The sequence below is a fragment of the Poecilia formosa genome, unplaced genomic scaffold (genome assembly GCF_000485575.1).
Source record: "Poecilia formosa unplaced genomic scaffold, Poecilia_formosa-5.1.2 Scaffold4, whole genome shotgun sequence".
Lineage (NCBI taxonomy): Eukaryota > Metazoa > Chordata > Actinopteri > Cyprinodontiformes > Poeciliidae > Poecilia > Poecilia formosa.
The window spans coordinates 4,237,319-4,264,495 of NW_006799943.1; the positions used below are offsets into that span (position 1 = coordinate 4,237,319).

General features: G+C 37.4%; 1 protein-coding gene across 5 annotated transcripts in view; it reads left to right on the forward strand.

The window, feature by feature from the left end:
- slc39a11 (solute carrier family 39, member 11) overlaps nucleotides 1-27,177 on the forward strand; it is a 146,610-nt gene that overhangs the window by 20,283 nt on the left and 99,150 nt on the right. For all 5 annotated transcript variants that reach the window (XR_001663190.1, XM_007560637.2, XM_007560649.2 and 2 more), the window contains exon 4: nucleotides 15,984-16,142. Coding sequence is in view for 4 of the 5 variants with exons in the window: in XM_007560637.2 (XP_007560699.1) it covers nucleotides 15,984-16,142 (159 nt within the window). In the remaining variant the exon portion in view is untranslated. The remainder of the gene's footprint in view (nucleotides 1-15,983; nucleotides 16,143-27,177) is intronic.

A 27,177-nucleotide genomic window follows, 5' to 3' on the forward strand; every position in this document is an offset into this window, starting at 1 on the left:
TCTGTGATGTTTAATACTATGTTGATGGATCTGTAGTGGCAATCATTTAAAGTTTCCCATTATTGAATGACTTTATCTACCTCTCCTGTATTTTGGGGGAATTATTGCATAGTTCTATGTTGGTTCATAGAGGTTTATAGATGGTTTGTTTTGTTGTAGCATTGCTGTTGAGCTTGGAATCAATGTTCTGTTGATGATTTTGTATGATGACTCCGGTTTCGTACGAACTATAGCTTTTGAACAAATGGCCTCGCGTTTATTCTAGTATACTTTGGTAAACAGAGGCGTTGATGTTTGACTTGATGAATGCAAGGCCTCGTCCAGGAGCTGCTAAAACAATTCTAAATCATCAATGTCCTGCCATCTTCTATTTTTTATTTTTTTTGAAAGAAAAACCTTTGTGCTTTTGTAACCTTTCTGAACAATTTGCAGATGTTCAGCAAAGAACATTAACATTTAATAATGAAAACCTATGTCTCAGTATTGCCGTGTCTTACCTTGGGGTGAATAAGTTGGAATGATCACTTCTTAGACAATTGAATGCTGTCTTAAATTATTTTGTATCATAATTCTAGTAGTGTGGTATGATGTAGTATAGCTGGGTTACTGAACTTGGAGGATGACTTTGGGGATACTAAAAGACCAATCAATATTTTGAGAGTCCATAACTAACCTCAAACAACAACTGGGGTGTAAAACATTGAGTGCCATTGATATGTAGTTGTTATTATTAATAATAATAATCTGCCAATTGGCATGATCGGCTCAGAAACTCAAAAGACAGATCTTTTCCTAGTCTGTTAACTCATCATTCCTAAACAAAAGCCTAATTTGTCTTGGTAACAACAACCATCTCCTGTGTGAAAATGAAAATGGAGGGCTTGCAAAAGAAAGGAAGCTGTATTTTCTATGACATATCCAGAAGTGTCTATGCTTCATTCAAGCTTCAAGACAAAGCCAACCTTTCAACACATAACAGGAAGATTGAATATTACTGCCAAGTTCATCTATTTTATTTTTCTTTGAGGCTGCCTTTTGTCTAAAAATGCTTAAACTGTTGACAGCCTTTTAGAAATATTTTCCGGGAAGTATGAAATTCTAAGAACCGTTTAAAAATGAACTCGTATGGTTTTTGTTTGATCTAATACGGCAAGCTATTGGAAAAAAAAACTCTGAATTTACTAAAGTCAGAGGTTTATAACACAGATCTGATTGACGCATCTATAATGTAAGCTGGTTTTCCTATTTGTTTAATATTTCAGTTGGACTGCGGTTGAATAAAGTTTTATTTTAGCAATGCTACATAAGGACATTATTATCCTGTAAAGATTTTTATATTACTGTGTATTTTAATGCTAAATTAAAATAAATCATACCAATAATGTCTTTTGTCTTCTAGTTTAAGGTTATGGAAAGATGTCTTTGCTCAAAACGCATCCATTTGGCGTGCTTCAGAAAGAGTGTTTCAACTTAACACCAAGTGTTTGATCACAGAGAAGAGTTTTGAAGTGCTGAATGTGAGATTGGGCTCTCGGAGCAAACCAGAGCACTTTGCAGCACCACTCCAGACCCTGATACACAAATCCTTCCTCAAGGTGTTGTTTTTGTTTTTTGGAGGTTTGATTTTCTAGTCGAGTAATCACACAAGTACATCTCTCTTTTTCAACGCATTTGTACTGTTTACGCCACAATTTGACCTCCATCCCTCCTGCTTACATCATTTTCTGTTTCATTGCAAACAAACAGCACTTTGGCTGCTTTCATTTTTTTTAACTTGCCGTCTTTCTGGGAATTATATCAGTCATCGGGGTGCTTGTTGGCTTTGCGGCCCACGTAACTGCTGGGCTGTTGGAATATTTCATTTATAAACCTTTTAAATTTGCAGCAGATGGTCTCTTACAACGCTAGTGAGAAACATGGTGGTTTCCCTTGGAGCTGTTGACCTCTGCCAGGCCCACTACCAAGAAGAACCACCACTGCTTAAACAACAACAACAACAACAAAAAAACATAGCCACATATGCTTAAACTACTTAAACACTGCTACTGTAATCTAATTGGTATGTGCTAAAAGACATCAAAGCTTTTCTGAACTTTTTCCATCTTCAGTTTGCTTTTAAAAGAGTGTGAAAGACACCAACAAAAAGACCCGTTCACCCTAAGCATTTAGTCCTTGGAACATCAAATCAAAGTTTTCTGGACAACCTTAAGGACCTGCTATGCACACACAGTTCAGATTAATAAAAAGCAAAGCCATTAAGAGATATAAAAACACACAGGAAGCCAGTGTAAAGAATATAAAACGGGGATAATGTTGGAAGCTGTTACTAATGAAGTTTTTTTTTTAAAAGCTAATAAAGCTATCTCAGTTCAGTTGCACCGAACCAATATTAATATCTGAATCGGTCTCCATATTGAAAAAATAAAATAAAATAAAATAATTCAGATTGCTTATGGTGATAATGTACCCATTCATAAGGACAGATCTATTTAGTCCAATTCTGTCTTCTGCTCTGAGCAATATCATGCTTTAATTATATATTTTGCATTATTTTTAGAATACCTAATTATACTTTCTGAACTAGTGAAAGGTTTGTTTCTGAATAAACCTGCTTTCTGAAAGGTTTGTTGCAGTTTGATTTTTACATGTTTTACAGGTAGTCGACCTGTTTTTGTTAGTTTCTTTATTTTACATTGGCTGTAATACTCCCAATTACACTGACTGAACTAATTAAAGTTCTGTGGTTTTCACATGTTTGACCAACCTTGTGAAGCTACTGGTGTTTTTAAGTGTGCTGTACTGGTGCAGAGTTATTGAATACATTTATAATTGAGTACATTTTTGTCTGCGTTGGGAGGGAAGGGGGACTAAGTCAGGTCAGCACTGTTTTTCTGTATCGGATCAGTATCGGCCAATCCTATGCCTCTGATATCTGTATGGAAGTGAGTAAAGAGGATTGGTGCAAACTTACTGCAATATTTGCTACATTTTCAGCTTGTGCTGTTCCCTTTCACATTTTACTGCGTCAAACAAACTAAACCCTTCGAAAAACCTTTTTACCTCCTCGCCTCTGGGGGCACTGCACCAAGAATCAGTGAAGAAACGACACAAAAACATTTGAAGAAACGTAAGTTCTATTTAAAAAATAATGGAGTGGCATCAGATTTTAGCGGTTCTAGGTTTTCTCTTTTGACTTTGGCAAAAGCCCACAAACCATACTTGGAACCATTTTGGTTGTTGTGCGGTTAGCTGCAAAAAGTTCTAACTCTCTGAATACGTTTGCTATCCCCTCAGTGATGATGTTACTTGATTTGACACAAAACTATAAAGTTTTCAATCAACTCTGTCCACTTTGAAGTTGGGCTGCCAGTCGCTGCCAAGAATAACCTGAAATTAAAGCAGCAAGTGAGAAAGTGTTTCCTCGGCTTGTAGCAAAGCAATTCCTTTCACAGTTGTGCTCTGCCAACTGAAGCTGGCAGTAAAAATACAATAAATTAAGCCATAGAAGAAGCAAAGCTGAACATGGCACTCTGAGGGCTTATAATGTATGTCATTTTCTGGCCCCGTGTGGTCGAATGTCTTCCCATATAGATGACTTTCACATTCTGTTTTATCCGCTGAAACACTTTGAAAGGGTTTTTGAGCTTGTAAGTAGTGTTTTATGCGTTTCCATCCCAGATTTTCTTGTTATTTTTAAATAACTCTCTGACACTTTGAAATAAAGTGTTATTTAATGGAAACTGTGCAGAAACGTTGACAGTTGAAGCAATGAGAGAAATCTTAATGAAACTTCTGTAGCCTCTTAAGAGCCTGATGGATGTAGCGTTTGGTTAAAAATTTACTTTCTGTCTTATAAACGGAACAAATTTGGCAATAATGTTGGACTGGGAAAGTTATGACCCATGTTCATTCTGATGATTAATATTTTTGGAGGGCAATTTTATTTAGAGACTTCATAATCCATTTTTATTTATGGTTTTAGTTTTGTGGTTTTTATTTTAATCCCTTCTGATTGTTGTTTTTAGTTTAGGTATTTAAAATGTCTTCCATTTCCAGTTGGTGTGTTTTGTACCAAATTAAGGTTTTTTAATCTTTAAGAGGTCAAAGTCTCATTATGCCAAAATCATCATATTAGTTTAAAAAGGAATGAAAATGACAATATTATCATTTATTGCAATAATTTCTGGGACAATTTATTGTCTAGCGAAATTTGTCTTTATCCACTTGTTCCAAATTTGATCAAATGCCTCTCTGTGGATGAGTGTTTGGATATTGAGTGTTAAGGTTAACTTTTCCATCTTGAATATTTCTAAGTATCCAACCAACAATCCACAGTAAAAGGGATTGTGTTGAGCCATTTCCCTTCACTGAAAGGGCCTTCAGTAGTTATCTGTAAGTTATCTGTCAAAAAAAAGTTCAATGATGATGTAATTCCAAAAACCAAGTTTGTGTTTTTACAAATGTCTCTAGCAAATTAAGTATACCACTTGGTTCAGTAAAAAAACATTTATTGCGAAGGCAACATCTCTGGCACCATTTTAAGCAGGCTCTGCTCTACTAAAAAGATACAAGTTATGATATAAAATGTTAGCCAAAATAAAAGAAAATAAGGAACTGATCCAGAATGTGAAGTTTTTAAAGAAATTATGTGTCAAAGTATTTATGTATGGAAGTCAGCCCTGTTTTCAGACAGAAAGAATTTAAATATTCAAACTTCAAGTATTTGAAGAACTGGCGTTTAATTCTTAGTTTTCAGTTGCCAGAGGAAGACAACAGGAAAAGTAAAGAAAAAAATCAATTTTATTATTAAATACAAAAAGCTGCACGCCAGTATCTCGCTGAAATATAATCTGGACTCGCTTCTGTATTGAAACAGCAAGACTCTATTCTTAAGGACACACCCATGGTAAATGTGTCGCCTCATTGCAACTGGAGTGTTTGGATGTTACACATCAGCTCAGTATTCACAGACAGGAACTTCATGCTTTACTTCCATTTTATTTTCAACCAAGAGCCTCGTCTGTGAAGAAGAGTATAATGTGGCTTCCAGAGACTGCTGGGGCTGTTTGATGTGTTCGCTACTCCCCATCACATTTGGTCGCTCATCTGTATTCATTTTTATCATTTTCGTTTTTTCCTTTTTACCATTTTCCCTCACTAATGCATCCCTGAAAGTGCTCCTTCAGAACTCCAGTTCTTTGTTGAACCAATACTGTTTTAATGCCATATGGGCTGTATAGTCTTTAGAGGATATATGAAGCTATATTAAAATCAGACTTTAGCCTGTTTTAAAGACTTCATAATGGTAAATGTTTTACATGACAAAGTATTTTGCAAATGCATTCATTCCTGCTGTTTTAAGTTTTGTGACCTTACATTTATTTGACCTATTTACAGAATTCTGCAGCACATGTTAAGACTGTCAAAGTCAAGCTAGCATAAGTGACTCATTTCCCTCTCCCTCACTTTTTTTTTATTAAAACTTTTTCCTGTCCTTATGTAGCCATCATAGTGTTGACTATTAGTAGCAAAGCACTGAGTCCCTTTATCTTCTATATATACTTGCGGAAAACCCACCCTACTCACTAATTTTCTCATAAAGCATTTCTAAGAATATTTGAAAGAATATATAAAGATGACGTATGATTTTACATGAGTTTCACAATTACCATTTTGTGTCGGTCTGTTCCTACTGACATGTAGCTGTAATGTGACAAAATTTGAGAGTATGTATGAAGACTTTTCTAGTAAGTGTGTATAATGGCACATACATTCCACTGCTCTTTACCGCTGGTTGCAGACTTTCCAAAGTTGTGGTTGTTTCTCCAGTCATTTGTGCTAAGATATTTTTGAAGCTTTCAGGGTCAATTGCATTGCAGCATAAAATATTGGAATATAAAGTCAGGTTTTCTCATTATTCATCAGTTCACACCCTGACTCTCAAACTGTTTGATTTTGCCTCAAAACCAAACAGGTGGTTGCTGCCTCCTCGCAGGTTTGAAAAAATCAAAATGTGTAAAACATTTGTATTGCGCTCCTGCATGACGGATTATAGGCTTTTTTCTGTTTTGTTTGATTGCATTTAATTCAAACATGTTTGAAATTAGCTGCAGGCAAAAGCACACTAACTATTCAGAGCTGCTTTTTCAAACCATTGAATCCTTCCATCTGTTGCCACATCCATCCAGCCATCCACTCATTTTTTTCCTTCCTGCTCAGTCATGTACACGGTCGGAGGTGGGATTTGTTTGTTCCTTCGCTTCAGTGTTAAATTGAGAAGAAGCAGAGCGTGTCATGCGGAGGTCACACAAAACTCTAATTAATAAATGTCTTGTGGACCTGGAGGAGGTTTCCCCCGACCCCAAAGGAGTATTGTTTATGAATGGATAGAGAGAGAGTCTTCTGTGGGTCTACATGCAAAGAAATGAATCGCATTTTGTGAACCATCAGTTCCTATCCCATCTATGAAATATTTTTGTTTTTACAAGTGCTTTTAATAAGTTTGAATGGATTTGGTCATATTGACCATGACAATAGTTGATTTCGATGTCAAATTTAGATTTGGATGCCCTATACATAGTTTAAACATTTAGCATACTAAGATGATCAAATCTACTTCAGCACAAAGAGTCTGCAGAGTGTATCATGATTATCTTGTTGCTGCACCATTTGAGTAATTTTTCAGCCAATTTTATTGCGGTGGTGCAGAACATGTGGCATAGTTGCAAAGTTGTTCTCCCTGTGAATGCTTGGTTTCTCTCCAGCTTCCTCCCACAATCCAAAAACATGCCTGTTAGGTTAATTGGTCTGTATAAATTCTGCTTAGGTGTGAGTGTGTGTGCATGGTTGTTTGTCCTGTCCGTCTCTGCGATGGACTGGCGACCTGTCCAAGGTGTACCCCGCCTCTCGCCCGTTGACAGCTGGATAGGCGCCAGCACCCCTGCTGACTCCAGTGGGATAAGAGTGTAAGAAAATGGATGGATGGATGGAAATGCCTCAACAACTGTCAAATGCGTAGGAAGGCAAGTCACTGAGCATTGACACAAGGGAGAAGCACAATAGTGTTACAGGACTAACACTACTGACTCGATTTACTCTTGATTAGGGGTCACCAAACAAATCAAACACTCACACAGCCACAGATGCAACATGAGGCTTCAGCAAATTTGTAGACCCCTGATATAGAGTATTACCAAATCCTCTTTCTACAGACCCTTGCAGCTTTGAGACCAGAAATAAATTGTATCTGCTTTTGATGAAAGCTTTTTTAAAAAAAGTCTAATGAAATACTGCAAGATCACATTAGAAATGCTTTTGTTTTTTTTTTTTTAATAGAAAAGAGATAAACATTCTGGTGTATCTTATGGATTTAGCAGCATGGCTTTATTCATTTACTTATTTTTGCCACAGCATCATTCCTTTCCTGGATTACATGGATTTAGGTGTACACTTAAGAGACTGCAGAATGCTTTGCACTGGATGAATCACAGAAAGCATGTGGCATGCTATGCTGTGTAATTATCTAAAATGCTGCTAAATGAGCATCACTGTTCATTCAAAATCATTTTTTTTGGCCACCTGGCACTATACACAAAATACCAGAACCAATACTGTTACTTAATGTAATGATAGCTGACTTTAAAAAGGACTAAAATAGTCTTGAGAGATGATGGCAAACGGGAACTAAAAAAACATGAAGGTGACACATCAGGTGAGACCAAGTCTGAGAGTCCTTTAGAAATTAAAATACTCAGGGTGGATGAAATAGACAATTAAATAGTGAGAGAAACATTTTTTTTTCCAATAAGAGAGAGCCTTGAAGTAGCATTTCATTAAAATAGAACACACTCACAGTGTGGGTCTGCCCAAGCTAGCCTTTTCTCACCTTCACTGTAGATTAATTTACATTTGCCCACTGTTGCAGAAAGCAAAACTTTCTGGATGAAGAGACAGAAACGTGTTCATATCATCTGTTTTGCTCTTAATATGCAAGAGTCATATTGTCTCAAGTGCTTTTTGAAGCTCATTTAGTAAAGTAGGTCTTTGTGTTGAGCACTAATCAACTTGATTCATGTGTCTCTGTTCTCGTGATCCAAATATCACTGTTTTCACATAAAGGCTGGGATTAGATGAGCTACCATCCTCTGCTGGCAAAACAGCCCAACTATTGGAATGAAAAAGCTCTTTAGCTCTACAGGCTTACAGATATAACTTAGAGAAATCCAGAAGCCCCTTCCTGCTTGTACTATAGAGTTGTAAATGAGTTATTCAGTTTGCATTAACTCTTTACTTTCTGAGGAATAAATAACACTAGCTTAGTTCAAAGGAAATCTGCTAATTCATCTTCTTATAGAAATATTTTACCACACACTTCAAACCACAGAGATGAACACTCTCCTGCCACCTTATGAGGTAGTGAATTTTTTTTATGCAAACTAAGTAGTCAATCACATGGCAGCAATGTGATGCATTTCGACCATCTTTACTTGACACCAATGTCAGGAAGCGTCCAGTTTTATCGGATGTTGTTTGGGGAAAAGTTCCACGTTTAGATGAAATGGCAGACGCCTTGAGTCAGCTGTAGTCGTCATGCCAGGCCACTATATGGCACTGTGATCTAGGTATGTCATTGAAACCCACATGTGCTTTTGACCCTTAGCTTCCACCTTATTACCTTCCACCTCCTTTAGAAAACAGTAATCTACCTCCAATGAACCAGGTGCTCATGTAACACATTCCTTATCAGAAGTTGTTAAGCTGGACAAGTTAAGTAGTACGACAGGGCAATTCTACCCGCCATTGTTTATCTGCCTGAACACACCTCCGCTGGTCGGTACTCCCTAAAAGGTTTCACTGTAAGACCAAGAATCAAAAACTGCTGATGTGAGAGACTTCAACCATTGGAGACGTGTAAACCAGTGGCTGGTTACGGTTTCACTATAAAGCAGCTCTGTGTAAACAGAGCCTTAGACGCAAAAACAACAAGGCGAGATGGACTTCTCAAGCAGGACACTTGTTTGGAGTGATTTTTGAATTTTCTACCTATTGAAGGACAGCACCACAAGATAAAAGTAATAATAAAGGTTTATTGCACATTTTGATCATGGAGTTTCAAAATGTCCAATTACTGTGGACTGTAGAGACAAGAAAGGGTCGACATAAGTCGGAGTCTAGTTCAGTAAGTGATATGGAGTATGTCAGGTCAACTGCATAAGATATAAAAAATTGTCAATACTGGAAATAACTTGTATAAATCAGACATTTGCTAAAACATTTAAAGCTGTTAAATATGTTTGTTACATCCATATTTTGATTTGTAAGGATTAGCTGTCAAAAGCATTTGGTCAACTTTCTTCATACATCTTGTACTAAATTCTTGTTTTGCTGCAGAAATCATCGACCACACTTGCACTTAACATTCTCTGTAAAGCTTGCTCTTATTTTCTGAAATTGACTCCCATTGCTCAGATGGAACCTCCCGCTCAGCTTGGTGTTCGCTGATTACAAAATTGATTATGCTGCACCCAGATGATTGCTCTCAAGTCTTGTAAGACCAGAGAACCCCGTTGTGCTTGGAAGAGCGGCGTTAATGGCGGCCGCATTGATTTTGTGGCTTTATGCTTTTTGTCTCCTAGGCCTTTTTTTTTAAATTCTGTATGTGTTCTAGCAAGGCACGCATTAGAAAATATCATGCTGATGATTGGGTTGACATTTTCAAAACACTGAGAGAATGCTTCAGAAATACGTTTGGCATATTTATGAACCGGTGAGGATGTCTTTCAGTTGTAATTTATATATTTAAAAATGTCAATTGCTAGCTTTGGTTGGTGTTGATTTAAAATGCTGTGGACACACTTAAAATTCATCCTATGCAGAAATCAAGACAAAGTACAATCTGCAGGTAGCCACTTGCTGCCTTTTGGGGCCGAGTACAAAATAACAAGATGAAAACCTTCTGTTGTGTGAAATCTTTGCTTACTGATTGGTATAGATCCACTCTGGTTCTGATGGCGGGACAAGAATTCAGTCCGCCCACTCTATTTCTTCCTAAGGTTCCACTTCAAATGTGCAACTCTTATTGCAGTAGCGAGTCCACGATAACAAGGTGTGCCTGATTTATTGAAGCAGTCGAAAAGTGTGTGTGTGTTTCAATTTGAGCGAACCTCATTTTGTCTGTTTCTCTCATGGGGTCCGGCCTATTCGCCTTCCAGCAGAGTCACGTACTTCTGTTTTATCAAAAACCCCGGGCGTCACAAATCAACACTGAGGGAGACCATTAGCATTATCACAGAGAAGAGAAAATGGAAAGAAAGGAAACCAAGGACACAGAAATACCTTGAGTCTATTGCCTTGAGTGGTCTTCATGTTGTTCTGTGGAAACTCTCCAACCGTTGCTGCTGAACACAGCTGGGAGTTCTTCCGCTTATTTTCTTTTGGTATCAGATTTCACTAACATTTAGTAGTAGGTAGTTTCTGATAGTTGTTGCTATTTTTATTGCTAAAACACCTCCTGAAAGGTAATGATTTTTCATTGTACATTTCAGAGTTTCAGTTCTTGAACCCCATTATATGAGTTTTGCAGCCTCCTACCAAATGCTAAAATAAGCATTTAAAATATTTGCATATTTCCATTGATAGAATGAAGGTTTCATTAATCTTTAAAAAGTAGATTTGCTAGGGAGTAATTCTGCTCAGTTCCAAATCTCCAGTCTCAAATTTCAGTTCTTAAAATGAAGGTGTATATAGGGATTAGGAGGTCAGGATAGTTATTAACACAAGAGTCAGAGCAAATGTATGAGAGCAGTAACTTGGGCCCTTAAGAGCCCTAACAAAAAGGAAGGAAGGTCAAAAAACTGGCATAAAGTTGAGCTGGAGCTGGCTGAATCAAAACAATGGACTGGTATTTGAAGTCTAAAACTCTGGCAAAGACTACCTGAGTGTTGATCCTTAATTACCTTTTGTAGCTAACAGGGCAAAAGCTAAAACATTGTTTTGAAGTATTTGGCTATAAGAGAGATAAAAAGAGAAAGGCAAGCTAGCATCCTGAAGCTAGCTGTGCTTGGGTAAGATAATTTACATAACAACGGAGTGAAAATGTTACTCAAGGTAACATTAGCTTAGTACATGCTAGCTAATTACGGACGCTCATCATAGCTGGCATGGTTTCCATACCGCTCAACTATCCAGTTCTACTGTGGGTACAAATTCAATCATTAAAATGCTCTTCAGTCAACAATCCTTCCAGACCCCTCAGGTCTTCTGGTTCTGCTCTGCATCCCCAGAACCAAAACCAAACGAGGAGAAGCAACATTCAGCTTCTATGCGCCACAAATCTGGAACAAACTTCCAGAAAACTGTAAAACAGCTGAAACACTGAGATCCTTTAAATCTCGACTAAAAACCCACCTATTTAGAGTTGGATTTGAAACGTAATCAATCACGAATTTAACTATGGCACTTGACTTAATGTAATGTTTGATTGTTGATTCTATGTTACATGACTCTGTGTTTTTGTGTTTGATATAAAGCACTTTGAAATGCCTTGCTGCTGAAATGTGCTACAGAAATAAAATTTGATTGATTGATTGATTGCCTGTACTGAAGCTGAGCGTTGGCACAGAAACAAGTCAGAACCTGTGGAAACCTACCCTGCTGAATGTAGCAAAGATGCTGTAAAATTGGCTGAAAAAACAAAAGCTGGATAGCGCTGATGTAAAAGAATCTATTTGAGAATAAAATATTCCTTTGTTGCTCACTTTGAAAATATGAGTTTATCAGTCGGAAATTAAAAGGCATATAGGAATTGTTGAGAAAATAAATTTAAAATAAGCTAGTTTTAAAACTTTACATGTCTTGATTCAAATGGCCTAATTGTGGTTTTAAAATTACTAATGTATTCTGGCCTATTGACCTTTATTTTACCTGTAGTTCCAGCAGATGGTTTGCTAGGATCGTTTAAACTGCCTTTTGTCTGTGGAAAACAATACAGTGGAAGTTGTAGCTTTTCACACTCATCTGTGAAAGGCCGTAAACACGGCAGGGGTTTCTGGCTTCAGATAGCAGGTCAGAGATAGCTCCTGGTTGGAGGAGCAAAGATACGCCTTATTTGAATAAATTAAATACAAGAGGATAAAACTTTCTACACAGAAGTAACAAATCAGATTTGCTCTTGCAACTCTCCAAAGATGTCTTTGCTTTCTTTTCCAAGTCTGTGAGGTAAATGAATGTATGTCTCTGTTGTTCTGCAGTTTCTGGTGTAAGTTTGTGCATGGTCTTACTTCTAAGTTTATGCATTGTCTTATATTGGATTAAACTCTGTAATTCTGTGACGTCAACACGCATTGTTGTTTTCCTTGTGCCTACACGTGGCCCGCTGAGAGGACCTGGGATCTAAAGGAAGAGAGAGCCAGACTTTTTTACAAGGTTAAACCTATTTTAGAAATTTCTTCCTTAACAGAATACAACACAGTAACAATAACCTATAGTTAAAAAAAATACTAATTGCAAAATTTAGCATTACATACATAAAGGATATTAACTCTTCTATGAGACATGCTGTCCACTGTTTTGCTATACAGGGAAGTAACTTTTAAATAAGATTTTTTTCCTAAATGCTGTTGAATTACCTTCTGTTCATTTGGCAATGAACAACTTGACATTCTTTTACTTGTAAACTGTATTTTCCTGGAGGAAAGTGGATTCTGTGCTGCTCTTTATACACTTGGTCAGCTTTCTGAAGTATCTGCATCACTGCTGGTGGAGAAACACTCTGACCTGCTTATTGTCATTCCTGAGCAACATCTGCCCTGGTGGCAACCTTATCCCATATTTGGATCCTATTTAGGAGTCAAGTATGGCACTTGCTTCACTGTGACTGGAACTCTTCCCTCCAATGTCTTGATGATTCAGTAAATGGCTGATCTTGTGTCTGTTTAATGAATGACTTGTGTTTTCTGGGAGCTTCACAAGCACTACTATCTCTAAAACATTTCTGTTCTTTTCATTGAATCAGGAGGATGTCCTGTCATTTTTAAAAAAAATACATTTTTGCTATTGATAAAATTAATTGCATTTTGTCCAATCACTTCACATACCTGTTCTCAATAGAAATTCTCAAAGTTAAAACAAAAGTAATCTTTCAGTGTCTCTCAAAGCTTATAGCTGTAACAATAGATGATTGTTGATGCCAGTAAACAAGGCATCAGATATAATCTTTTATTTATTCTCCCAGAGCTGAATGACTTTACACTCGTCTGCTTCAGAATGCATTTGTCATAGATGTGCTGTTGAATACTAATCACAGGAAGTAAGAGAGAGCTTATTACAAACCTTACCTGGAAAATGTCAGCGCACCTAAATATAATAGAAGCAGCTACATTCTCATTTCGTTTCAAGAGCAAGGATTAAGCTCAATACTCTTAGTAATACATTTATATATGAAAAGCTTTACCCATAGACATAAATATATGCATGAGCAGAACAGTATTATCATTTATGAGAGCAGGAACTCCCAATGTTTGGCCAGCAGTAAGAACTTAAAAATAAAAGTTGAAAATAGATGTTGGAACAAGTGCTCAGGTTGCCTGGAGAGACCGTCCCATTCAGGTTTAATGAGTGAAATGGGATCGTGTGGTAGCTGCAAAGGAGATGGAACAAAGGTTCTTGGGTAGAAAAGAAATGGAAAATAGAAATGTTGGTTGCAGAGGAATGCTTTGTAGATATTTGTTGTTTTATTTGTCCAGTGCAGATTAATCTTGAAATGTTCATGTCTGTATAAAAAGACACTAAACCATTGGTTCTTACTGAACTTAGCTAGTTCAATAAAGGTTAAAAAACATTTAAATTCATGTTACTGTTGGTTCTGTAAAATTTGATGTCTTTTCTCTTTTTGCCCTCTCATATCTTAAGTCGCCCAAGTCAGTTTGTTGTTCTCCGTGGGGTTAAGTGATGTCGCGTGATTGACATTTAAATGGGACATTTTCTACTCACTGTCGTTTGGAAAGTGCAGAAACATTGCAGTGATCTTTCAACTCCATTTCTTACAGCCTCTCACATGTGAGACATTTCATTTAGAGTCCCTCTTTACACCACATCTTTCATCTACATCTTTTACTAAAAAGGAATTTTTAGTTTCCTTTTTTAAAAGGTTTTGTAGGAAACTGTATGGCTATTAGTTTGGTGTGGATTTTTAGGTTGAACATTTCTCTTCTATTGCAACTACAAAAGCTGAAAAAAGCTCTTATCCACTGAACATCCCCTGGAGTTCAGTTAAACCTATTATTGAGAAATAAAAGGAATATGGCCCATGTGTAAAAGCATTTGAAAAATAAGCCATGAGTGTAGCACAGTTATGTTGATACTCATTATGACTGGGGTTTATGATTGTAAAAAATGAAAAAATAAAATATCTGGTGGTTTCACTACTTAAATTCCTAATAGTGACAGTGGATGACTCCAATATGTTTTCAAAGCAGAAGTCATGATTTATTACAATTAGAAAACATAAATTTGCAAACCAGCAAATAAAACCAGCATACAAAAACCAAAACCTTATTTTTAACGTGGACACAAAGCTTATAGTTGTGTGTTTAAAACAGAATATTTTGTTTAAAGTCTTTACTTCATCTTATATTATTACAATAAAAACTGTCATGGTTTTTCCGACTTGTAAAATGGAAGCCCAGACAGGTTCATGAGAAAGAGGCTGGAAATGGAAGTGCCTTATTTTATAGGCGATTATTGTAAGAATTTGACTGGTGCCCACTTTTGACAGTTTGACAAAAATCAGAAAAGAATGAAATGAGATTTCAATTCCCAGTATTGCACTAAAGCACATACAATCAAGTTAGACATTGGTATACAAAACCTAATGCCAGAGGCTGTGAAGTTACATAATGTTTTAGCGCTTGGTTGGTTGAACAATAACCTCAAATTGCTTTTGATTGGCAGCTTCTGTCTTGTATTTCCCCTGCTGTTGGATTGTGTAAGAAAGCTGGTGTCAAAGGAGCAGTATGAGGTTTTGTTCATGTAAAAATCCATGTTAGGCAGAAAGTAGATCCTTTACCATTACTGGGGTTTTTACACTTACATTATTTTTTACCTTCTTCTTGTCTAAGTGTACAAAAACCAAACACCATATATTGAACCATCCCATTAAATTTTAAACCGTCTTTAAAAAATCCTACAAAAACTTGAGTTCAGCTGTCATATTATACCATGTTCTGTGAATATACTATAATTATTCTGAACAAATTTAGCATTGATAGGCATTAAACTTCATGTCCTATTGGTCTTGTATCATTTAAATGATATTTAATGTTGCCATGTTATTGAGATCCATTTTCATGTTCAAACGAACCAGGTACTTTAAACACTATTGTTCACTATAGAGCACCCTGTACTTAGACATCACTATTTAATGTTCACACAAGAAGAAAGTGGTGATGAAAGAAGTTGTGCCACTGAAGAGTGAGACTACATGACAAAGATTTATGTGGCAGTTTGTTCAGTGACAAGGACAAAGTAACAGTACCTTGGATACTACACAAACGAGAACTCTACCAAGAGATTTAAAAGTACTCTGAGGCTTTTTAGTCTGCTTCTTTATCTATTTGTGACACATTTTTAATTAAAAAATACAAAAAATAAGCAGCCTGGGCTACATTCAGGTACCTGTTGTAGTTTTGCTCAAAGGAATACTTTACATTTGCAAGTCATTTTAAAACATGGTAGCAATGAACAGAAGTACACTTTCACTTTCTTGTCCTACTTGTGAGGTATTAACTGTGCTAGAGAAAGATAGCTGTGAAAGCGTTACGCAGATGACACCAAACTGGGCCGTGGCTAATCATTTGAGTAAAGCAGTTTATCAAAAACATGAAATAAAATCCTATGCTTGTGATTGCTAAAAATCTGCATTGTCCAACAACTCTAGTGCAGTTAATAAACAATAATTTTCTTCTTTTTTTTCTTGCATACCTTAGGTAATGTTGGCTGCATCCTATTGGTCATTGCTGGCACCCGCAATTGACATGGCAGAGGATTCTGGGAAGTACGGCTCATTCGCCTTCCTGCCCGTGGCTGTGGGATTCACGCTTGGAGCAGCTTTTGTTTACTTTGCTGACCTGGTGTTGCCCATGTTGGTAAGAATCTCGTATTTGTCTGAAAGGATAATGAGAAGGACTATTGTGGTTGGCATGTACTGAAAACACATTTTCCACCAAACTGACCGAAAGGACTGTCCATGGATAAATTACCTTATGCTTGGCCATTTTCCCTAGCAGTACACATACTGTGAGAAGTTTCTAGAAATAGTTAAAGGTTTTCTGAGGTGAGTCAAAGTGTTTTTTTTTTACAGTACTGAAGTACCTGGAACACTCTTGTGTGGTTCAGATAATTACATAATTGGTTCTGAGAGCTGCTGCTCTTCAATAAATAGAAGCTATGCGAGAAACACTTAAGGCCTAGGTGATAGTTATGGTTTTTTTATTTTTATTTTAGGGTTTTGATCAACAAGGACTTTTTTGCTGCTTATTTCAGGAAAATGTAGCATTCAGTGCTGAGTTCGAGGTAATAATTTCCAGAGAAATAATGCAGGAGAGAGATGTGTTGGAAGATGGAGAAATTAGAAGTTTCCTCTTAGACTGCCCTGTTTTTGAAAGATAACAGGCATGTTGACTTTTCTGTAATGAGAAAACTCAGCCATACACCTGGATGTCTCAAACTCCAGCCCTTCGGGGACGGTGCCCTTTGGCGTTTGGTCGAGTCTCTCCAAAACACTTTCGTCAAAATAATTAGGTCATTAAAAAAACTGTCGGTCAGGATTGCGTTTTTTTCCGGTCCTGGACCAGAGGCAGGTGTAAAAGTAGCAAAACACAGACTCTGACAGTGCTGCCTTACACAAACACAACAAATGAGTAAATACTGCGATTAAAAATGGCCCAAAGCAAAATGTTAAGGGAGTAGGGCTCACATTTTGAAATATAATCGATACTTAACAAATGAATTTTTATCTTATAAACTGAGGCATTTTCTTTCTGAGCTGGCACACAAAACACTTTTCCTTTCTGCTTCATTTCAGCTGCTCACATGAAGGCTGAGAATTAAAGCTGGGATTCATTGTTTCAAGTTAAAAAGGCAAAAACAAAGACATTTTAGGGAGTAATTTGACTGTGGGGGGACAGAAAAGGACATTTGGAAGAATGTTAATGAGGCCTTATGTAAGTTGTTGCCACCGGTAGCCAGAAAACTAATTACCTCTACAAACTTTGCAAAGCATCTTAAAGACTGACTCATTGTTTATGAGGAACGAAGAAAAGCTCAGTAAAGCTTCCCTGTCTACACAGCAAGGTAATAAATCTGCCAGATGGAAGAAGTTAGCATTATCTGTTTAAATATGAGCAACTTGCTGCTAGCCACATTATGGCCTTAACTTCCTGCAGGGACGTACTGACACATGGCTGGAAGATGACGGCTTCATAGAGTATGAGAGAACCAAAATTACAAAATACAGAATAATGAAGTGGTGAGATGATTCACAGCTAATATGTTCAGCAGCTAAGGAGTTTGTGGTTATGACTGAGAAGAAAAACACAAGTAACATAAAAAAAAACCTTTATAGATACTACACAGTTCAGTCTCAACAAATGATAATTCAAGACGTCAAGAAGTGACTGTCTTTAAAATTTTCTTTCATGTTGAAAACACAGACTGAAGCTAACAAAGGTCAACCAGAAACTTGGTGTAGCAATTAGCCTGCTAGCTTTTAGAAACAAGAACTATAAATAGAAACACTGCACATAATTATTGCTAAATATGTTAGCATGAAACAAATCCCTATTTACATTTTAAAAAACTTGTTTTCCAGTTTCCAGTGTATGTATTTATCAAATGGCGTTAATTCAAAATGACAAGAATTTGGTAACTAAAAATTTTGCTTCATGACTGATTGAAGCTAACAAAAGTTGACCAGAAACTAGCTGTACATAGCCTGAACATGTGATTCTAAACTACAGACACTAAGCTGGATTATAGATATTAGCATGAGACAGATACTTATTTATATTATGAAACCTGTTTCAGGTTTGTACTTATCCAGCTACTACTATCGTCATGCTCTTGCTAATTATATATTCATGTCCGTTTGTGGAACCATTTTTGACCCCCATCATAAGGCAAAGAAAAGTTCAACTTTAACAGTCAATTTTCTATGTTTTTTTTTTTTTTTTTTGGAAATGTGAAAAAATAAGAAAATGATGATGCCTTAAGTTTCTGTTTAAAAACATCCCTTTAAAGGGAATCTGAATTTTTTTGTTTGGTTTAAGCGAGGCAGGACGGTTTCTGTGCTGCTGGATTTTGAGCAGGAGAGAGCAGCTGTTGCCTTAAGCTCCTGCAGTCACACCGGGACAGCAGCAGTGACACAGATTGCATATGAGGGAGCAGAGCATGCCTGCTTGGACAACACGACACACGCACTCGAGCAAACATGACATAAACATGGAGTCCAGCAAGAACAATGGAGACTCAGAGCAGAAGCTGACAACTTTTCTGTCACGTTCAGATCAGATTCTTTTTTGGTTTCTTCCTGTTCTGCACCTCTGTATACTTTAATTTCATGTTTTGTTCTTAACACTAATACTGAACTGTGGGACCTTATAAAGACCCCGATCAACTTAATTTATCACATGTTGACTCCTGTTAAGCCATAGAAACATCTGAAGGATGATGAGGTTGGAAATACTTTATCTCTCTAACTTTCTGAAATCATACTTTTTTTTCCGAGGAGCTAGAATTTGCAGTTGCTTTTTTTTTAGTTGGCTTAACCCTGGGCTGTTTTAAAAGTAGATATATTATACAATAAACATTTTGTTTTGAAGAGAATATTCAACCACAAAGTAAAAAAAATATATATATTTAACAGTTTTAATAAAAGCCGTTAAGGAAAGTTTGAAGTTAGCTAAAGTCAGTATTTGCTGATTATTCCTTTCGAGAAATTGTAAATTGACCAGAAGTCAGTAATTGTTTCGTCTTTTAATACATATTTCATGCTTCACTGCTCACTTGTTCTTGTCACAGTGTCACTGGTAACATGATGACATGTTTCCACCCATTAGACACAGATTAAACAAAGTTCCTTTTTCCTTTTGGCTTTGAAACACAAACAGGACCTTATGACAGGTGCAGTCTAGCTTGTAGCTATTAAGATCTCATTTATGCCTTGTAGGTTTTTTTTCCTCTCTCATCTCAGCCAGCAGCTAAATAAAAAGCAGACGTTTCTGTACCACCCTTGCTATATCAGTACTCAGTTTTCCGAGATGGAAAGTGGATGAAGTCTCCGATTTACACCCGACCCAATGTTTATTCGATCCAATCAGGTGAAAGAAAGGCTATAAGTAAGCGTAACTCTGAGGGGCGTGAACGTTCACTGGCCATGGGACGTTGATGACTCGAGACATCTGCTCATTTTAGCTGTAGCTTCTGAAAAATAACAGACATGAAGATGGCGCCTGGAGCACTGAGGTGTATGTCAGAGTCATCTTGTGTCGGGGGAGACGGCTCCTCCCAACGGTTTGGACCAGAGTAGATGAAGACGCCACAAGCTAAAGATGGCTGACACTTGAGCTGCTTCCAGATGTAATAAGGAAAGAAAGAAAACATACATGCTGAACACATCCCTCAGGTCGAAAGTTGTTTCTGGAATATTTTAGAACTTAATTGCCAACAACCCTCAAGCTTTGATAAAACTCAGCTAATTTACACGACACTGATCTAACTGTACCATGCAGTATTATTTGTCACTATTTTTCAGGTATGTCCCAATAATTCCTCGTTAAAGAGGGATGGCTCATGATTTTCAGACAAAACAAATGGTCATAGAAGGGAGAGTCATCATACATTAGTTCCCTTATTCATATATATATATACACACACTTTTTTAATAATCAGTGTATAAGTACATAACCTTAGATCAGTTTCCTCTCTGCTCAAAACATAAAATGACTGGAGTCCGAGGAGCTTTAAAGAAATTGACTATTTTCATAAAAACTCGACTGAAACAGAATTGATATATATATATATAGCATTTATGAAAGTCTACCTCTGGTAAATTCAGTGTGTTGTTGGATTCAAACGTACACTGTGAAATGTTATATTTGGTCATTTTAGCTAGAATATAAGTGCTGAAAAATGTCCTTATTCCATGTATGTGGGGACAATCTTAAGTCTTAATTTGTCACTATTTCAATGCATCTCTTAGTATTTTACTGAAAGGGAACGTAAGATCTAAAATCCACTTTTTTTAGCCCAGGAATACATTTTGTTGTTTACTTTGAGTCTCTAGGAGTTCATAAAAGTTGAATTTAGTTTTTCCTAGTGCTGCGTATTATCTCTTTGGCTCATATTTTTCAGTCTGACAGTTTTCTCTAGTCCATATTACGTTCTTGAATCTTTTATATCACAGTATTTACTGTGGAACTACAAAACGAGGTCATGGATATCTGGCTAACAATTTTCTTGAATCCGCCATTTTCACTTCTCGCTGTCAAAGTTCAAGGATGTTGAGTCAAATGATGAAATGACAAGAAACTGTTTGAAACATGAATTTGTTTGTTGATATTTTGATATCTTTAGCATCATTACTTTTGCTTATATTAACTCTTTGTGCTAGCTTTTAGCTCCTTGTGGACATAGCCATACTGGATGTTTTGAATAGTATTACTACATAAAAAGTTTGGAATTGTTTTTGCCATTTTTGTCTTTGGGTACGCCTGATCCAAATGCGTTTGGTGACGTTTTTGGCACCAACTGCTGTTATCTGCGATGAAGCTACACAAAGGGCCGAACAGGAAGTTCCTCAGACAGATTTAGAGAGACGGCATTGAAACGAGTTGCTGTCAGATACACCTCCAAAAACGGCTAAAAAAAGGGGGGCCTACAATAACAAGGAATTTAAGCATTGAAGTTCTACTTTATACAGACCACAACCGAATGATTTAAGTAAGAAAACGAAGGATTTGAAAGCCTTATCCACTTTAACGCCTGTAGATAATTAAAATTACATATACTCATTGACTTGTTTTCTTGCCAACATTTATGCCAATTTATCCTCCGTGCCATTTTGAGTTCTGCTTCATGCAGTTGTTTTCTGCTTTTACCCGAGCCCCCTGCAGAACCTCGTTTGTTTCTACTTCACCACATTTTCCACAGCTCCTCTGTGTTTTTTTCGCTTTTGCTCTCTCTTGTCTGGGCGGCATGTCATGGTGACAATAGCCAATATATTGAGCTGTTATAACAGCAGAAAATTAGCTGGGAAAATGGTGGCAAGAGGGCGCTGACGTCCCCCCTTCTCCCCACACAAACACCGCGGGGGGCCATCGGTGTTTGGACAGCTGCTGGTTTCAGTTTTACGGGCTCTTCAACAAACACCGGGGCTGAATGAGAAGAATGATGAAGAAAGCACAAGATGAACACAGAGGAGAGCGGGATGAGAGCGATAAGTTAACAGTGAGACTCAGGGTGAGGATGTTAGGAAGGAAGTGAGCTGGGTCGACAAGAAGGGGCAAAAGGGGCTTTTAGCTTGGTGATGAAACCAGGTAACCAGAAGGCTGTGGAACTCTTCCAGTAATATGTGTTTATTCCTCTTGCAGTATTTCCCACAACTTTCCTGCCCTTCCTGAAAAAGAGAATGTGGGAGAGAAAAAAATGTCAACAAAGAAATAGATGTTAACTTTGTAGATGTGTCTCGCCTGGTTTCATCATTAAAGATCCTGTGAGTGAATGGAAAGAATGAACAGTAATACAGAAAGAAGTGAATATGAGTTTCCATAATACTGAAAGCTTTTATTACAGAAATTCAAATTAGTCTTTTTTTGTCCTTGTTGTTGTGATTTTTGTGCTTTATACCTTTCTGTTGAAACCAGAAACCCTGCTGTTCTATCCGTAGGTAAAGGAGAAAACACAGATTGTGTTTGATGTTTAACATTGTGCAGTAAATTGTAAATCATATGTTTTTATCAGTTATTATATTTTGTGTCAGTCATTGTGGCTGCACACCACATGCCAGGGCAAACGTACTGCAAAAAAAAAAAAGAAAAAAGTAAATGAAAAGGTGAAAGAATCTGCAGATAACCTTAGAGTTAATGTATTATTGTAAGTTTTCTATAGTTTTTGTTGCCTAACTTTAAGAAGAATCCTGGAGTGGAATGTCATACTTGAGCTTCTGTCATGCTGTTTCCTATTTAGCCATGTATGTTGGTGTAAAAACATACCGTATGTCAAAAGACATGAATTTTGTAGAACATAAAGTCCTGTCACATAGTTATCTTTTATGTACTATAGCATAGTTAATGTGGAGTGAAAATATTCACTACTCATAAACTTGTAAAAACAAACGTGCTTTCAGACTTCACCATGTGAGTCTCTCTGTAAGCACCAACTGCATCAGATGTAGACGGTTCCAAAAACAGGGATGTGGATGATTGGGTTTCATGACAAAACCCAATCATAGTTGGGTTTTGTCATGATGGCACCCTTTACCAGGAGTGGATGGTAATGCCTTTCTGTTGCATGACTTGTGAGGCCAGAAGCTACCCACATACACTGGGTGTTGGTGTTGCTGAGGAAAAAGCTGGTATCAGAATTTAAGACGCATTTAGACCAGAATAGACCACCAGATATTACAGCAACACACAACCTTACGTATACACTCGTACTTAGGGATAGTTTTTTTTTTTTTTTTGTTTTTTTACAAAGTTGTTGGGTTCTGTGAGGAAGCTAGAGTGTCTGGAGAAAACCAACTCATGTATGAGGAGAACATTCAGGCCTTAACGGCTCAATGAAGTGATAATCGCTTGCCCTCCTAATGTCAAGTGACTGGTGAAATTTTGAGCTCTTGCATGTAAACATGCACACACTGACCTGTGATGTGAAAGTAAGTTGAAAAATGTTCAACTTTTGTCACTTTAACAAACATATTTTGTTCACCCCAAATGGCAGAACACTTTAGATCCCGTTATGCGGAAAAATGTCAGGCCAGAATTCAAACTCAGGACCTTCTTGCTGCAAAGCAACAGAGTTAATTCTTATGTCTTCATTTGAAATCTAGTGTTTTACATTCTTCACAATTGTGAAGGTCTCTTGCCATTGGTTTAAATCTTCAGTGGCTGAAATTAACACCCTATGCAGTTGCACTAAAGCTTTCCACTCTGTTTTTGTATTTAAAACAGTCAACATAATAGGCGTGAGAATTTCTCAATAAGCATTTTTTTTTAACCTCAGACCTTTTCACTTTCTTTTGACATTTTTTCCCCCCCAAACTTTCAAAAGGACACATAATATGGAAGCTCTTGCAAGATAAAGTGGCTTTACAAGGAGGATTCTACACACTGCAGGAAAAGACTTAGTTTTAAAGGCCAGGAGAATTGTCAGGAAAAGTAATGAACAAAGGCCCAGACAGATGATATTCCACTGACAGCTTTGAAACTCCTCCTTGTGTTTTTCATAAGATTTATTTGTATGTATTTGCAGAGCAACAGATGTGTCTGCTCACCTATTACCTACCGTCTACCAAACCTATGACATATCACCTTAGCATCATACAGTCAAGAGAGGCAATAGAAGTCTTGACAGGCAAGGAGCATTGCATCATGGTAAACCGTAAATCTCCTGATTTATGCTTCCCGTCCTCTGGGTGCACGGGGTATTTAATCATGACCTATGGAAGACACAACGACCAAAGCAAACACATGACATCTTCACTGTTTGCTGTGTCTGGGCTAGAACTGAGGACAGAGTTTCATCCTCTGAGATTGTGTAACAGAGGACTGCTGTAACTGTGAAGCCCTGACAAGTAGGATTCATTGAAACTTTTTCAGATGTTTTTTTTTTGTTTGTTTTCCTTTTCGCAGAATAAGAAAGATGGATGTAATCAAATCCATAGATACAAGTTAGTTCCCCAAAACTGTTCACTTATGTGTTGAAATTACCAAGGTAGACGTTCCCTCTAATCAGGTATTGATTTTGCAGTCAAAATCAATACCTGTGTTTCCTTTAGCCATAATACTTAATAGTTTGAAATTACAAAAAATCCATTTGCTTAATGGAAATGAACCAAAATTAGAAGAATCTCATTTTTTTTGAAAAAAAGATTTTGTGCTTGGATGAGGTGGTTTTTCAGCTGTACTGATGTATTTCGTAGAACTGCATTGGAATCTGTCCCTGCCATGTTTTTTTAATGGCAGGGAGATATTTAGACACCTGCATCAAATGATGGCTCATTAGATGGCCTAAGCAGAACACTGACTTGCTGAGGAGGTTGTTGCAGCCACTAGGGAGAGAACTAAAACATGCAGGATGCCGGGCCTCCAGGACCGACTTTGGACACCCTTGTTGTAAAGGCAAAGTCTAAGTGGCTCCAAATAAATCTGCTGACACCATGACCTACAGGAAATAGTTTCAAATCACAGCACGGCTTTTCATATACCTCTCTTCTCCTGCAGCTTCAATTCACCTCAGCTGTACATATAACTCTTTTCAAGCAGGGATCCATTTCAGCGTTCTAAGCAGAATGAAAGCGGAACACATTAAAAGGAGGAAATGGAAGAAATATATAAAAGGTTGTAAAAGCAATTTGCTTGTCACAGTAAAAATAATCATAAAATGACCAACCTGCAATTTAGAACTCAGGTAAGAGCATCATAAAACAAATGCTGCGGATATTCAGACTGAGTTCTGCAGAAGCTGTTTCTGCTCCAGCAGACTCTCTTGTTTCCCATTAGATCAAATGACTTAGACAGGAAGTCATCAGCTGTGACAAATAAGAATGAAAAGAGGCATCACATCTGGATGGCTGATGTGTCTTATTAAATCTAACTGTGCTTTCCTAATGTGGCATATGCAGTTTAAGTTTTCTTTCCAAAAAGTATTAACAGTATGTATATCGTACTAGGGTGGGTCCAACGAGAGTTGAACTATTCCACTTTAGTGCCTTATTGATAAAAATAGAGGTGTTTATGAACCAGTTTTAGCAGCTGTACATATGCGCATATGTTGTGCCAGAGCAGAACAGACGATGAAATGTTAATCATGTCATCGTTACATAAACGCATGGAATGAAGGAAGCAAACAGAGCTGTACTATCATTAATCCGTTCTGATAGCACTTCCCAACAGCAAATATGATGCATACGGTTTTTGACAGAGCTACTTGACAAAATGATTCATTCCGCCGGTTTCTTGTTTTTTTTTACCCAACTTGTTTTCGGCACAGGAGGAGTCCAGAGATGGGCCTTTTTGGGATGTTTGATGATGTCTGGTCGAGTAAAAGCCCAGCTTGAGTCATTTGACTGAATGCGTCAGTGACTTTCGGTCAGCAAGACATCCCAGTTTGAGAATGAAGATTTCCATCTTATTAATTTTCCTTTTACTTTGAGAAAAACATGACATTAGTTGTATTTGGCTCTGGATTGCAGAGGACTTTTGTTGAGAAAGTTATTTCTGGTGCGCCTTAGCCGTCATGATGAAACGGTTTTGAAGGTGACGGTAAAACCAAAGATCTCTACTGGCGTCTTTCACGGGTTAAGGACACTCTTTAGCCTGTTTTTGTCATCATTGTTGATCTGTAAAAAATAAACAATGTTTAGCCTGGTGGGGGAGCATGTAAAGCCTGGTGGGCCGTCTGACTGATAATACATCGGGAGAAACTCTGCATCCCTGTGCCATTCTGTCAGCACTCTGGCCCAGGAGCTCTTCCGATGGCAGCACCACCAGGTGCTGCAGAGGTTGCTGCTGAAGGAATGCAGAGTTACAGCAACAACGCCTCAAGCACAGATCACCAGCTCATAGCTTTTGTTGGGCTAGGGGCGGCTTGCCATGAGGTAGCATCACAGACGAGATCTAGTAGCGTCATTCAAGTCATGAGGGAAGAGCTGATTTGGACGGACGTTTAATCTTCCCTCCAGAGATCACACAAACAACGCTCAGCCCAGAGTTCAAGTAATTAAAGTTACTGTCCCTAGGGAGGACAGTGTAGCTGCAGCAAATAACTTCAAACTGTCCACTCAGAGTTTCTGAGTTGGGTTTAGGGAGGTTGGCTGTACTGTGTCCATTCACCCTCTGTGAGATCGGAGTGAGCAGGGTCGTAGGAAAGTCAGCTTCCCGACTGCTGAGAGTGCTCACTGTGACCAGGACAAAGCTTCAGAGGGCAACTAAAAGGCCCAGATGAGACGGTACAAAAGCATAACATAGAAATAGTGTTGGCACATGGAAGATGTGAACCAGAAGCAACATACGATATTTACATTTAAGATATGAATTATGACGCATCCCAAATCTACCTGGTTTAAATTCTGATCCAGAGTAGACACCAGAAGAGTTCACCTGCCTGTAAGGCTTTCTTTCTTTCTTTATTTCTCTTTTTACTCTTTTCTTTGTCTTTCTTGGCTTCTGCCTTTCCTTTTCTTTCTATGTATCATTTTTATTTCTGCCGTTTGCTCACTTTGTTTTATGTGATTAAATTATTTTGGAAATTTAAGCTTTTTTCTGGTAATGTATTCCCATACTTTTCTTTAAAATTCCTTTAAAAAGACAGATTATATGCTATTGGTTATTATATGGATAGAGAACGGTTGGTGTGTAGTTTAGGGGAAAATGGAGATTCAAACAGACCTTAAATTACATTTTTGTGGGTAAAATGGACATTACTTTAGGTCTTACATTAATGTGGTAGAGCACATGTAATAGAAGACTTAAGCTTGGTTATGTAAAAATTGACCTCCAAGAAAATCTCAACATTTTAAGCTCATGAAAATCTCATAAAAACAAAACCTGCAATTATCATCTGTAACTAGTGTGAGATTGGAAATCATTACTGTGCAGCCTACAATGAATGAAATTAGGCCATTTATGCTAAAACCAATCCTGTCTATTTTTAAAGTGAGACCTTAATGCTAAACTATTCAAATGAAAAGGAATAAACTTGTGACAAAACCGAAGATGTGACTAATTACACCAGGTATGGTAGGTGACGAGCTAGTGGCTACTGGCTTGGGTCAGTCACCAGTCATTCAACTGGAAGCAGGGTGATTGGTATTGCACATTTTGGGATAAAGCTCCTGCAATTCATAAGGGCAAATTTGATATAGAATGTTTAGTTTTTTTGTTGTTTTTGTGTGTTTTATTTGTT